This window comes from Artemia sp. Qi Xiang Cuo, chromosome 7 (genome assembly GCF_049724085.1).
Source record: "Artemia sp. Qi Xiang Cuo chromosome 7, ASM4972408v1, whole genome shotgun sequence".
Lineage (NCBI taxonomy): Eukaryota > Metazoa > Arthropoda > Branchiopoda > Anostraca > Artemiidae > Artemia > Artemia sp. Qi Xiang Cuo.
Genome location: NC_142800.1, coordinates 77,977,092 through 77,993,108, shown reverse-complemented (window position 1 = coordinate 77,993,108; position 16,017 = coordinate 77,977,092). Strand labels below are relative to the sequence as shown.

Below are 16,017 nucleotides of genomic sequence, written 5' to 3'. Positions count from 1 at the left end.
ATCTTACCATTGATCTTACCATTAATTACCATTATGTTGATCTTAAATTACCAGGGGAGGGAATCGAATTGTTTCTAGTTAACTGATATCATCTTACCCCGAAGAAAAAAGTGTATCTGATGTTCATCATTTTACGAGATAAATAAAATAAAGTTATGACTAAAGAATAAAAGAAGCTTATCATAACAGAAGCTGGCACTATTTAGCCTACCCTAAACTGCTGTAAACTCGTCTTTCCAAGTACTTTAAAATTCAGGGTAGTTTAAAGAAAGCAAAATTCTGTCACCAGTAATCAAATATTCAAAATCATCTAGCCTACTTAACCCGGTAACATTTTCCCAAGATAACTTAGGTGCCCTTTGTGCTGACTGGATGTTGACTAGAAATAAAAATACAAAAAAAGATTATATTTTTAAAAGATAAATATAATTATAATAAAAGATAATTGTGGTTTACAGAGAAATTTTGGGTTAATTCCAACAGCATTGCAGATTAATTTATCAATCATCTAATTTTCTTTAAAATCTTCCGATTTTTTACTGACGTCAACAGACGCTACACAGGCAGTGGTGCCATTAATTTTTAATGCAGACCTTCCCATACTATATCACCGAAAACCTGACTCCTAAAAGATTCTCATTCTCTTTTCTGTCCTTTTAAAAGGATTTTTTTTTTACTTTAAAAAGAATTGTATGCTGAAATTGCAGCATCTAACTAAATGGCACAGCCTCATTTTTATATTTAGCGCATACAACTATTTCAACTAGCATTTGGGCTTGATTTCACATAGCATTAGAGTGGTAAATCATGTCCAATCTCACCAGCTTTCTATGATCTAAATACATCTCTGAAAATACCAGTAAATAGAGAAACCCTAGAAAGTTGTCATTTTAGACGCCTCCTTTTTCGCTTACGAAATTATACTTTGGATAAAAGGTTTTTCAAATAAATTTTATAGGACTTGAAAGAACAGCAAAAGGGAAAGAAAGAAAAGTAATATTGCAGTAAAAATAAAGGAAGCGTTTCAATTTAATATTGGGAAGAAAAATTAATAAAACGTTTGGTGTTAAAAAAAAGTTAAATATTGAAAAAAGACAAACAAATAAACACGCATCCGTGATCTTTCTTCTGACAAAAAATACCAAATTCCACATTTTTCCAGATAGGAGCTTGAAACCTCTACAGTAAGATACTCTGATACGCTGAATCTGATGGTGTGATTTTCATTAAGATTCTATGACTTTTAGAGGGTGTTTTTCCCTTTTTTTGAAAATAAGGCAAATTTTCAAAGGCTCGTAACTTTTTATGGGTAAAATTAAAATTAATGAAACTTATACATTTAAAATCAACATAAAAATCCAATTCTTTTGATGTATCTGTTGGTGTCAAATTCCGTTTTTTAGTTTCGGTTACAATTGAGACAAGTTGCTTTTACAAACAGTTCGTTACCACCACAGTTCATATAATTATCCAGTAAGCTTATCGCAGGTCATTTCTGGTCTTCGTTCTCGGTGCGAACAAAAAGCTCCTCCCACTTCTTCGTGCAGTTATTAATAGCGGGTTTCCACTTGTTTCCGATTGTTTCGCGTCTGACTTGTCTACCCGTGAAAAGATCTGACGCCGCTTATGTTTCTACGTTCTCTGGAGCACTCGCACCCCGGTCCGGGTTTTTATAATGGGTGAGATAGGGAATGATCATACTGGATAACTATATGAACTGTGGTTACCACGATCTGTTTGATCTGAAACTAGAACTGCCCCCAATATACTAGCGTGGTGGCAATCAGCAGCTAACTGTCTAAAAAAGTTGGGCTGCATTTTTGAAAAGGTAGAATAGATGGTTCAGAAGCAAAAAATGAGCTTCAAAGAAAGGCATTCGTGCTCTTTATGCGGTTGTGTTAACATGTCTATGCAAAGTTCTCTTCTGACGTAAAAAATCTATAAAACGAGCTGTTTTGCATGGGGATCATCAGCTATTTCTGTCAGTGCTGAAACTGACGCCTCTCAGACATATTATAATTTTCCATAAATTTTAGCGTTACGTATTTCGTATATGGATGAAGCTTTCAAATGCAATAATGGTTACAGCGCTAGCTGCAATCTAGCAAAGAAAGAACCACGGTACATAGTAACCAAAAATTGAAAAAACACATTTTAAATCATTATTAGAGAGGTTACTAAACTTCGTTACTTAGCGTTGGAAGCACACTCGTAGCATGTAAATATAGCTTGATTTTATTCAGAGTTTCAATGGCTCTCACATCAAAATTAGCAAAAATACTTGAACTGTTAAAAAGTGCGATTATATATCTAATTACTAGGTTAATGAGGACGAAAATTTTAGGTTTTTAATTATATATGGTTTATTGAATTAACCCACTTAAGAAACCTGGTCAAGTAACGAAATATTTTTTCCTCCGATCGTCCAGTTTCTCTTACGCATAAGTTTTGCGCAATAAATAAAAGTTTTTTTTTCCAAATAGAAGTAAATGCCAACCCTAAAACTTGATACAAGTAGAATTATTTTCAAAATGAGCCTCCCCCCCTCATCTTTCCGATTTCTATGTGTAAGTTCTTACCGAAAGCATTAACGAGTGGAACAAATGAATTTAATGGACAATTAAAAGAGTTTATTTACCGATTGCCTTTTAAAACATTTGAATAGAAATTCATGTTGTCCAAAATAAATGCTCATTCCACTGGCGAGACATTGTGAATATACTTTCAATCCCATTCCAATTACCCTTGTGTTTGAGCTGTCGTTCTTATAGGGACAAAAAGTCAAACTTTAGCCCTACTTCAGTGATATAGGGACATAAATCACATCTTATAGGGACAAAAAGTCAAAGTCCTACTTCAGTGAGAACCTGTGAATTATCACATAGCTTTTGAAAGCAATGAAATATATTAAGTCTATTGTTGGACCTCTGAAATTGATCGAAATTTACCTTAATCACTGCGGCTTCAGATTATTCTATAGAAAGATTATACCTGATTAGCAGCAATGAAAGTAGAGTCATAGATAGAAGGTCTAGGCCTCAGCTTGACCATCTCATCAGCGAGCTGCTCTTGCAAATGATAGTCAAGCACTTGCGCTCGTCGCATTGCTTCCCTTAGATTTAGATGAGAGATATCCCATCCGTCGAAGACGATATCTTCAGGATTCACAAAAGGGACCATACTTCGGAGTGGGACGAATATTTCCTTATGTGACTCATCTGCAAGAAATTGTATAAAAAAATCTAAGAAACTAATGTAACGATGATCCAAGGATGAAAGGGAAATACTTGTAATTAAAATTAAAAGAGTAGAACATGAGAAAGAGAGAAGAGGCATACTCCAAAATAAAACAAAAAGAGAGCAATACCACAATAAAATTTAAGGCTGTAATATAGTTAGTCAAATCCCTACTCCTCCATTACAATGCTTTAAACTCTTTTGAAGTCACCCTTGACTTAGCCAGCATTTCCACTTCGGGATATTTTTCCCATTTTAAGGTAATTCTAGGCATTGTGCGAGACTGCTATTAGTGGAAAAGGGATACAGGATTTTCCAGGGATAATTGACATGTCTGACATGTTTTGTAGTCGAAACTGAGATATAGGAGATTTTGAGACTCAAAGAATAGATTTTATTTTGACGTTGTATGCATCAACTATCTATATTTCAATATTTACATTCAGCTTTTTGAAAATCATCTGAATCGAAAGAAGATACGTTCTCTAATACATAAGGTAATGAGCTACAAGAAGCTGAATTTGTCTAAACGCTAAGTGGAGTAGTTCTTCTTATATGTCTCCCAATCAAAATTGACAAGCTTTATTCACAAGCTACAGCTTAGAATAAACGTTTTAAACGTAACAGGTTTTGGGCATTTTTAGTAGAGTTATGAAGCAAAGTTTAGATTTAGACTTAGATCCAACCCACGACTTTGGACGTTGAAAATGCAAAATAATACGTGCTCTAATGTTTTTGCAATGCCTCTTAAACAAATTGGAGAATTTAATTTTTAGAACGTGAACGCAGAACGTGTCTTTTAGCATAGCGACTTCCGAGGTTATCGTATCCCGAGTTTTGCCATGATGCAACCAAGCTATAGCCAACAAAAGATCCAGATATATAACATCTAATTCATTGTATCATTGCATTAATTCATTTTTGTATCAACTGTGTAAGCCTATAATCAGTCAGGCTTACAAAATTCAGGACACATTTCAGTAAGAGGACTGACATTCATTTCAGTTAACCGGGGCAGAAACTCAGAGGCACCAACTGAAAATGAAATGCTGCAGAAGTTTGTATCGTAAGGGTTAAAGCTAGAGGTGATGTATCCGAGCTTCTGCCTTGGAGTCTCTGTTTAGTCTCCGGAGTGATAACATCTTTTTGGATCTAGTGAACTTTAAAACCAGCTGTGAAATTGTATTAATTCAGTGCCTTGAGGTATAATATATTCAGTGACCTTGAGGATTATTTCTGCTACGGATTATAATCTAAAGTAAACTTATTGATATGGACTAATTGCATTGTTTTGATTTAATAATACGGTACAAACAACAGTTCAAATTTTAAGGGAAGGAAAGAAAAAGGATTATTTGGCTAATAAAATAGTTTAATAGCCAAATTTCATTATTTTTTCGCGGATTAGTGACAGCCTGTGCAGATGAGAGCGGGAACAAACACAAGAGCCGTATCGGTACCGGCCGGATATTGATCCTTAAACTGCTGGGGAAAGGCGATTTGGGTACCGGCACTTCCCACAGGTTTTGTTAGCTGTATCTCGTCAGCATTCTTTCTGTGTAGTTCATTCAGCATTCATTCACCCAAGAAACGAGTGAATAGCCAGAGGCGATACGTATATGTTTGCGAATACTTTCTGGACCGATTTTGGATGTGATAAAGGACTTGGATTGTTAATTTTTGTGACATCATTGGGTACGATTGGACTTAATTTGGATAGATTATAAGCGAAAGAAAAATGGCAAAAATCAAGTATTTATATAGCCCTTTTTAAATTTCATCCAGCGTTCACTTAACTTCAAAGATATTCCCCATGAATCGGTTGTAAGCACTGCCGTGAGATTTTTTGACAAGGAATCTGTCACACAAGCCGTAAGATTTATACGAGATCAATTAGATAAAGATGGAACCATTTTGAAAGAGCGTAGAAGCACAATAAATGCACCTGTTTTTGTAGAAGATGCAATTCATGCTATGAAGGAATTGGACGCTAAGGGTGATTTCCCTTTCAAATTCACTATTTATGATCCATCTGAGGCTCCTTCCATGCCTCACGATGTTTTTACCTCATTAACGTGCAAACTAAACGAATGTGGTGAAAAAATTAATGCATGGCTGGACCGATGCAACGCCAGTTTTGTCACTAATACGTGGCCTACTCCCAGCGAATCTCTAAGTATCCCGCTTCACGTAAAAGAAGCACCACCTAAAATCTATAAATCGTGCCAAAAGCAGAAAGAATGTCTTGATGCCAATGGTGCCTCCGGAAAAGTACAGAAAGTAGTTATGAGAAGCGATACGCTGGTGTTATATGTTAGAACCGAGCATGATGCAGAAGCTATAGCTAATAGCATAAAATCGAATTCCGCGGCTGTAGTTAAAGTCCATAAACCGAAATTCCAGACAGTGGCTAAATTTGTCCCTGAAGATACGACAAACGAGGAGATTGAGTCTGCTATGGAAGGGATCCAAGAAGCGAAACGCTATGGTACTAGCAAGTCAGTCAAGCTAACATTCAGAGACAAAAAAGCTCTTGAAAAAGCACTGAAATATGGCGTTTACGTCGGTTATTGCCATATCAAGGTGGACAAATATGTTGCCGCCCCTCTGAGGTGTTTTAAATGCCAAAAGTTTGACCACTTGCAACGAGATTGCCCTAACAATGCGAAGTGTTCCAGGTGCTCCTGCGATCACGAAAACCCTAAAGACAATCCATGTGTCCGTGACACTAAATGTGCTAATTGCTCTGGAAAGCATCCATGTTATAGCTCGCAATGCCCGGTTTATAAAAGACAATTATAGGCTAGTTCAAACAAACGTAAGCAATGAATGCAACTATCTCGCTTTATAACAGAAATATATACGGGCACGCTCCACACAAGCTGTCTCTTTTAAGTAATCTAGTAACCAAGCATAGCATAATATGCATTCAGGAACATTTGGTAACAGCCGATCATTCAGCAATCCTTGACCGATTTCCAGGAAAGGACTATTTTTTGCACCCTGCTATCCGCAACAGCTCAGTTGGAAGGCCGAGTGGTGGACTCTTGATCATTGCAGACTCCAATTTGCAATGCACGCTAATTGATTCATGCGATTCTTTTTCTGCGATCAGAGTTCCTGGTCCAAACGGCTTTATAGTCATATCAGTGTACCTCCCTACAAATTATCGTGATGTCCTCTCAGAAAGGCGTTACACGAAGGCTTGTGCGAGACTCGGGAGGTTGGCCGAACAATACAAGTCAGAAAAGATTATTATCTGTGGGGACTTCAACTGTCAGATTCTGGATGATGATCGTTTTTTCACCATATTAAGGGGGTGTCTGCCAGACGCTATGGCCCCGGTTCCAAAATCCCAGTCCTTCACGTTTGTCCACAGCGCATCCCTGGCTATATCAGATATCGATCACTTTTTCGTAAATTTCCTACTTCCGACCGGGATTAAAGCCATTGTTGACTCGGAACACAATTGTAGCGATCACCTTGGGATTAGCTTAATGGTACCAGTCTCCACCTACAAGCGGTGCCCCGAGCGATCATGGTTTATCAAGAGTGAATGGCAAAGGATACATCAGTCCTTGTACAAAGATATTCTTGACTCAACTCTTGCTAAAATTAAAGTACCGTTCCACCTGCTTACTCATGGCCAAAATGAAGACAGACTAGCCCTGAACATCTTTTGCTCCGAAATTGTTCATTCGATGAAGCTTGCAGAATCTGCCGCTGTTCCAGTGGCAAAAGTGTACCCCAACACTCGTAAAAAGGGATGGGATAACCCAAATGTCAAGTTTGCCAAGAAAGATCCAAGTTCTGGTACGAATTGTGGAAGGACTGCGACAAACCCCGCTCTGGAGTAGTTTTTCAGTGCTTTCGACATGCCAAAAAAGAATTCAAACGTATTGTCGAGAATATGCAAGTCCAGCAAGTGGAGAAGTTGTCTTGTGATTGCAGGAGTGACCCAAACATCTTATGGAAGCGATTCCAATCTAACAGGGCCGACGCTGATGTGCAAAGTCCCATTCCCGATTAAAGTTGGGTAAACCATTACAAGGACGTGTTTGCGCCACCACCCAACGAGCTGGACTCCGTATATAAATCTGAGTTAGATAGGCAATTAATCAGCGCAAAACTCCGCCGCACTGCTGTCATAGTTTCCAAATGGTATATTGAGATAATTGTGAGAAAATTGAAAAAGAACAAGTCTCCAGGGCTCGATGGAATCACTCCGAGGCACTTACAGCACGGCACAGAACGTCTACATGAGTACTTAGACTTACTATTCCAAATGAGCATAGAGCAGGGACTCACACCTGCCATCTTTCGTGGTTGTCGCACATCCAATATTCTGAAAAAGAATCGAGACCCCTTGCTTTGTAATAGTTACAGGCCAATCACAGTTTCATCGGTTATCAGCAAAGTATTTGAGAAGGTACTGTTGCCCCATATTACGTCACACGCTCTAATGAGAGACAAACAACTTGGATTCAGAAATGGGTTGGGCTGTGGACACGCCCATCGGCTACTAAGAAGAATAATGAGGTCTACTTGTTTAGTTAAAGAGCCACTCTTTGCCTGCAGTGTCGACATTTCCGCTGCGTTCGATTCTGTCGTCCACTCGCAAGCACTGTGGTGCCTCTTGGATTCAGGAGTCGACCCCCGCATTGTCCTTGTTCTCCATGGCTGGTACTCCCACACGCATATTCGTCTAGCTTTGGGATGGGAAACAATCGCCGGTCACCGCAAGCAAAAGCTTTCTGAACCCATTCGGCTCTTCAAAGGAGTTCGGCAATGATCTGCTCTAAGCCCTATCATCTTTAATTCTGCGATTTACTCTGTAACTAGATTCGTTCGTGGGACCTTCTTTTTGGAGGGCTTGGATCTAAGTTTCATTTCTTATGCAGATGACTTGTTGCTCCTAAGCAGCATGCTGAGGGGTCTACAAGAGAATCTTCGTCTTTTAGTGATCCTATACAGAAGAATAGGACTACGAGTCAACATAGAGAAAACCGAATTTATCGTTTTTAGCGGAACCAACTCGACCAATTCCAATCTTGTCCTTGACGGTATCAGAATCCAGCAGTCCCAGTCCCTAAATTACCTTGGTATCGCGTATGGCCAGACGCCTAGGTCAACTAGAGGCTTGTTGGCTGAATCAGTCTGTAAATCTATCCGCTCAGCATATGGAAAAGCTGTCAAATGCAAGTGGTCATTTAATCGATTTATTAAGTCAAAACTATTCAACGCCGTCGTCTCTCCTGCCATCTGGTATATATCAACCTTGTGGGAAATGTTGTACCTCACTGAGCGTCGAAAAATACGAACCACGTACTACAGATTTGCAAAATTTTTGCTGAGACTTCCACTGAGATTTTCTAACACGGAGATTTCATCCATATATGGAATCCTTGATCCATAAAACTAGGTGATTGGTATAGAACGGAGAGCCTCAAGACGATCCCTCGGTAAACTCTATGACTCCCCGCTGACCCAACTGCTTCTGTGAATAAATTACGTGCATTTAATTTTTAGTGTTGAACATGTTTTTCCTCTTTGTTTGTTTGATTTTGTACTCCGCTTTTTTTTTCCATTTCTTCATTGTAAGCGGGCATAAATAAATATATATATATATATATATATATATATATATATATATATATATATATATATATATATATATATATATATATATATATATATACAGCATTGCGATTGCACTGCCTTCTCTAAATGCAATGCCTATTAAAGTTAGTGAGCCTGGCTCCCCGCATATACGTTGAGTGGCAGCACAAGTTGCAGTCATTCTTTTTTGCAGACCTAAAGAAAAAATTATTCCAGTATTTACCCAAATTAACTTATATTAATATTATCGTACAAAAACTATAAGTCAAGTGAAGGGGAAAAATTGAATAATTACTTATCGTTTCAAAACCCCTTTTTTCCTCTGAGGCTATCACACAGCTCCACACAAATATTCTAACGAGGGTTCAACTTTTCTACAAAAATTTCAAGGCATATAGGCTTTATTTGAATGGAAAGAATTTTTTTATTTTTATAAATTATCATTTATTTCTTTATGGTAGTGGGTGCTAATATACTATGAACAAATAAGCGGCGGTAATTAAAAGCCCTTATGTGACTTTTTTTCCCAAACTGAGAATTATGACATATCCCCTTGAAATTGTATGGCCATATCAACAGGTTCAGTTCATTTTACCAGTTGTTATTTAGTTCGAAAGATACTTAAAACATTTTTTCCCCGAATGCGTCACATGTCCTTTTCCCACTAGTAAAAATACTGCAAAGTGATGTGAATTGCTTTCCTTATCCAAACTATTATTTCTTGTATTAGATTCAGAGAAAACTTTTCCTTGAAAAATGGGTCTTTAGCAAGCTAATAAAAAGCACTTTTTGTCTCCGCCAACTTAATTTAATTGCTTAAAATATTTCTTTTTGAACTATCAAAGCCAAAATAGGATAATGAAATTGTGTTGTTAGAAAGCTAATAAAATTTGTTTCGTCCTGGTTTAAAACAGGTTTAAAACATGTTTTAAACCTGGAAGCGTTTAAATAACCGATTATCGTTTCAGGTGATTTTAACTTGATCTTTTGAATCTCGATGTTGGAAATAATAAGCAGTTTTTAAGCATGATGTTGTGTTCCAGTTTTCTTCCAAGTATTTCTCTGCCAACAAGAGTTACAGCAAACACAGCTAAATTATTAGTTAATATATTTTTCTCTCCTGTTTTATTTGATGCTAAAAAATCGTCAGTAATTTTGTCTGTGATGTCAGATCATTTTCCGGTGAGTGTTCTTTTAAATTTAAAAAAATAGTAATAAACAACATCGAGATTCAATAATGGATTATTCAAAAAAGCGATATACTTGGATTGATTGTAAAGTCCTACGTCAGTTAATTGATGACCATGATTGGAGTTCGGTTTATGGCTCAGATGACGCAGATGCTGCGTTTTCAGATTTTATCGATTAGATGATTCGACTGCGGGATCGGGCTTCTTCAACACGAGTTTCGCATGTAAAGTTTGCGCAGAAATTTGACCCATGGATTACTGAAGGTATTTTGACATCGTTAAAACATAAAAATAGAAAGTTTAAGAATTATTTAAAATTACAGACACCCGAGTTGTTTGAAGAATATAGAGTTTATAGGAATAAGCTAACTTCAATTATCAGACATGGGAAGAGAAAATATCTTAAATATAAATTTTTGGAGTATAAATCAGATATGAGAAAGACATGGCAATTGATAAACGAACAGATAAATGAATTTGCAACCGAATTCCCCTTGTGTTCCGGTTAATGAGCAACATGCAGAAAATTCGTTTTCTTTTTCTGAGATTGCACCTCATGAGACTGAAAAATATTATTCTGAAGCTTAAACGGAGTTTTTGTACGGACGAATCTGGATTTTCGGCTCAAACCGTAAAGAAAGTAGCGTAAAGCATTTCCCCTTTGTTGGCACATATTTTTAATCTGTCACTTATGCATCGGGTTTTTCCTGAACTTTTAAAAAAGGCAAATGTTATAGCATTATCTAAAGCTGGGAGTTCAACTGACTTTTCAGATTATAGAGGCATTTCTCTACTTTTGGCTTTCAGCAAAATTTTGGAAAAACTTGCGCATAGTCAATTACAAAAATATTTATTTGATAGTAAGATTTTACATACGTCTCAATACGGTTTTATAAAAGGAAAGTCAACTGAAGTGGCAAATTATAAGCTTTTACTAAATATTAATGATTCTCTTGATGAAGGTCAACACGGTTTGACGATTTTTCTAGATGTTGCCAAGGCGTTTGGCACCGTAAATCATTCGTTGCTTCTTTTTAAACATAAGTCTTATGGGTTTTCAACAAAAGCTGTTAATTTTTTTGCATCTTACCTTTCTGGGAGATGACTAGAATGTGTTGATAAATCTCGTGATCTCCGTTTTGAAACTTTTCCGATTAATTACGGAGTGCCTCAGGGCTCTGTCTTTGGGCCTATTCTATTTCTTCTTTTTATAAATGATTGGTCATAAGTTTTACCTCTTTGTAAAATTATAATGTTTGCTGATGATGTAGTAATTTTTGCTTCTCACCGGGACCTATCAGTTCTTTTCCAGAACCTCAAAAGTACGTTATTAACTGTATCTGATTGGTATTCAAGGAATTTACTAGCTCTTAATGAAAAAAAAAATATGCCACTATATGTTATTTTTACGAAATGGATCAGTAGTGTCAGATAGCTTCTCTCTATTCTTGAGTGGTCTTGAATTAAAACGGGTAGACCAGTTTAAATATCTTGGGATTAATTTAAATGAAAATTTGTCGTTTCATAATTATGTAAAAGCACTATCGTTAATAATTTCCCGAAATATTTGCATGCTAACTTGTCTTCGTCATTTCTTTCCTAAAACTATTCTAAAATCTATTTATTATTCTTTCGTCCGCCCATACTTTCTCTGTTGATTTCGGTTTGGGCTTCTACCTTTTCGTCTGTATTCTAATCTCTTCAAATATTTCAGAGTAAAGCAATGAGGATTCTTTTTAATGTTGATTGCAGATCTTCAGTTAGACACTTATATGGGACTTCAGGAATTTATTCTTTGGATCAACTTCATTTAATTTCTATCTCTAGTATTTGTCGCGACTATCAATATAGTAATTTACCTGTAATTTTCTCCGGTATTTTCCAACTAATTCTCAATTTCATAATTATTCTACCACTCATCGTTCAGACGTTTCGTGCGAAATTCGCCCAACATCGAGAGCTGGATTCAGCATCCTTCACACTGGGTCAAAAATCTGGAACTCAATTCCAGCATCAGTTCGAGAATGCAGCAATAAGCGACATTTTCTAAGACTAGTGAAGAAACATCTTACGACAAGCTAAGCATTTTGTTTATTATGGTTTTCTTTTTCGTCGTTGTAAAATTTAGTTAGAAGGTGGCTGTTTATTTTCGTTGGCAATATTTTCAGCGCTAAAGTATGCCACTAGGCATCCACGCTTTTTTGAGACATTTATTTATGTGCGTGTTGTAAATAAAAATATTCTTCTCTATTCTACTGGTCATAAAACTTTTTTTTTATGTGTAACACTGAGCTCCTGAACTGAAAAATCACGATACATCACTGAAAAATCACGCAGCTGCATCCTTATAAGACAAAGAATACAAAAAATTATAACATTTTGTATCATACGAGAAAATATGGCCCTTTTTTGGCAAATAAACTTGCTTTTCCGGCAGGAAAAGCAATCCAGACTTTGTGGGTTTTATCTGAACGATTTTACCAGTTACCCTAATCAAATCTGTTTTTGTTTTTTTTTCAGAGCCAAACCCTGTAAAATACTGTTTTAGAGCCTCAACTGGACTTGTATTGGATGTTAATATTTTTACTTGGCGAATTTCTATAAGAACCATTATAAAAAAAAAATCTCTGGAGGTCGTTCCATCACGTACCACCTGACACCAAACAAAGAGAAAAAGACTTTAAATAGAGACTGGAAGGTTGTGTGAAGAGACTGCTTCAGTAATTGACAGTCTTCAAGCTATATTTCAAAGAGGTGAATTCGAAACCCAACTCATGGTTAAATAAGGTTTTAGGAACGTTTGATGAAAACATTGCTTGAGTACCTGTCGTATTTTATGCACGTGACCTGTCCAACGACTTTTGCTGTTTATTCCAGCCAAGGATTTTTTTTTCTATATATATATTGGATAGAACAAGAAGCAGAATTTCTAGTCCAAAATCTGAAAAAATTCAAAAGGACACATATATATATATATATATATATATATATATATATATATATATATATATATATATATATATATATATATATATATATATATATATATATATATATATATCGGATAGAACAAGAAGCAGAAGTTCTAGTCAGAAATCTCAATAAATTTCAAGGCAATATATATATATATTGGATAGAACAAGAAGCAGAAGTTCTAGTCAGAAACCTCAAAAGATTTCAAGGCATATACATATATCGGATAGAACAAGAAGCAGAAGTTCTAGTCGGAAATCTCAATAAATTTGAAGGCATATATATATATATATATATATATATATATATATATTGGATAGAACAAGAAGCAGAAGTTCTGGTCAGAAACCTCAAAAAATTTCAAGGCATATACATATATCGGATAGAACAAAAAGCAGAAGTTCTAGTCAGAAATCTTGCTTTGAACTTTATCAACTTGTCCTACAAAAGGAACGTTTCAAACACACTGAAAATCGGAGAAAAGGGGAATCTGAATATTTATTACTTACTAGTACCAAGTAAAATGGTAAAAGACTGGACTATAGACTCATTGAAATTAGCTTTTGAAAAAACTTGAAATTAGAAATTAGAAAACTAGAACTTAAGAATTTTTTTTTATTCTACATAAAAGCAACACATTTAGTCAGATCGATTGAAAATTATCCTTTTTTTTATATATATTTTCCATTTTAAGGATTTTCTTAGTTGTTTTTTTTTACAATATTTAACCCTTTTTGTATTTTTTTTTTACCAACAAAAAAATACTCAGAGTGCACGCCTGTAAAACCTTTCCACGTTCAGAAGTTTCTCAATTTCAGACATGTTTTTTTTTAATCCTATTAGTGTCATTTTGTAGTCTATAAAATATATTGCAATTTTTAATATATTTCTCTTCATAAAGGAAAAGTTTTTCACCGTTTTTTTTTTTTCAAAATAACCTTAATCTGGATGGTGCCTAAAAGGGATAGGATTGAAAATATAAAAATGAAACTTACCAGTACCAAGTAAAATGGTAGAAGATTGAATTATTGACCCATAGAAGTTAGCTGAAACTGTTCCGTCTTTAGTGGGCCAAGAAAGGCCAAGTTTATTGGCTAGAACAGCCGCAGTTAATGTGGACCCATTGTTTCCTCCCCAGCCAACAAGCATAACACCAAGTTTCGGGATTAATGTTTGTGTCCGAATGCTGTAAGTTGTTGTTTCTGGAACGGCCTATATACATAATAAATATTAAATAGTTATAATCTTAATCAGTGACGAATTTACTAATGTGCCAAACCTCCAAAATCAAAACACATTCCCCGAAAAAAAAAAATATATATAACCCCCCCCCCCGAAACAGATTCCTGCGTACGTACCTGTATATATATATATATATATATATATATATATATATATATATATATATATATATATATATATATATATATATATATATATATATATATATATATATATATATATATATATATATATATATATATATATATATATATATATATATATATATATATATATATATATATATATATATATATATATATATATATATATATATATATATATATAATATATAATATAAATATATATAACGTAGATAATTTCGTAGACCACACTCGCCTTTCCATGACGATAAAATAAAAGTTCAAAATAGGGATAAAAATCTTTTTTAATAGACAGTGTATAATGAATTTCACAAAAAATACCAGATATTTCGGTCAAATATACAGTGACGGTCACATAACAGTGACTGATGACGGTCATTGTATATGTGACCGAAATATCTGGTATTTTTTGTGAAATTTATTATACACTGTCTATTATAAACTTTTATTTTATATATATATATATATATATATATATATATATATATATATATATATATATATATATATATATATATATATATATATATATATATATATATATATATATATATATATATATATATATATATATATATATATATATATATATATATATATATATATATACCAAACAAATTATCAGACTTAAAAGTAGAAATTGCAGCAAAGAACCCAGACATAGCAGCAGTGGTCTAAGCTAAGCCTAAACACTGTCGATATCTCCCAACTTTACCAGAGTTGGCCATCAACGGCTACAAAAGCCACACCATGAACATAGATCAAGAAGAAGGTCGGTGAATTATTTGCTACGTCTTAGACAATTTATCAGTCCAGAAAGTGTCTTCAAAAACAAATGGACAGGAAATTATTTGGCTTCAGATATCAAACCAAACCAAGCAACTCTAAATTTGGCTGTAGCATAAAGAAGTCCAAATAGCACAGCCGTGAATGACCAAGTACTCTTTAAAGATATTCACGCTATATGTCAAAGATTAACAGAACCAACTCTCATAATTGGAGATTTCAATTACTCTAGCATAAATTGGGACCTTCCACACGTCCTAGAGCATAGCGGGTCACCCTCACAGAGGGAATTTCTGAAGATGGTGAACGATAATTACCTAGAACAGCTTATTATTTGGCCGCCTTCTTCTTAGTGAGTAAACAAGATGCTCTTAAAACTAAAATACCAAATTTTCGAGTTTCTCATGACAAAAGTGAAGCCGAGTTAATCGATAAGAGGAAGTATGATGTTCTAAAAAAAAAGCTGAATGAGAAAATTGTAGCCGGAGAGAGCGGTTGGAAGATCAAGACACGCAAAAACGGACCGGAATTAGTTCACGAGGAGCCTTTTCGTCGCCAAGCCGGATTTGAGATGTCCGAGTGAAAATCTGCAAGTGATTTATACTAATGCTGACTCTTTGTATACTAAATGGGAAGAATTTAGTGAGTTAAAGTGGGTCCGTGTGCCACATGGGGTTGTTGTAACTGAAGTTTTGCCAAAACATTGTAATGACCCATTAGCTTACTTTCAGCATCTAACTGATTATAGTTTAGTGTTTAATAAACAAGCAAAACGAGGGATATGCATTTATATTCATACATCCTTTAAGTTCAGTGAGATTGTTAGC

The 16,017-nt window shown here is 35.1% G+C and overlaps 1 protein-coding gene across 4 annotated transcripts in view; it reads right to left on the bottom strand.

Annotated features, from left to right (window-relative positions):
- Positions 1–16,017, bottom strand: part of Inos (Inositol-3-phosphate synthase) — a 59,636-nt gene that overhangs the window by 18,390 nt on the left and 25,229 nt on the right. For all 4 annotated transcript variants that reach the window (XM_089092596.1, XM_089092594.1, XM_089092595.1 and 1 more), the window contains exons 3-4: positions 14,015–14,231; positions 2,992–3,218 (exon numbers count right to left, since the gene is read on the bottom strand). In XM_089092596.1, the coding sequence (XP_088948722.1) occupies positions 2,992–3,218; positions 14,015–14,231 (444 nt within the window). The remainder of the gene's footprint in view (positions 1–2,991; positions 3,219–14,014; positions 14,232–16,017) is intronic.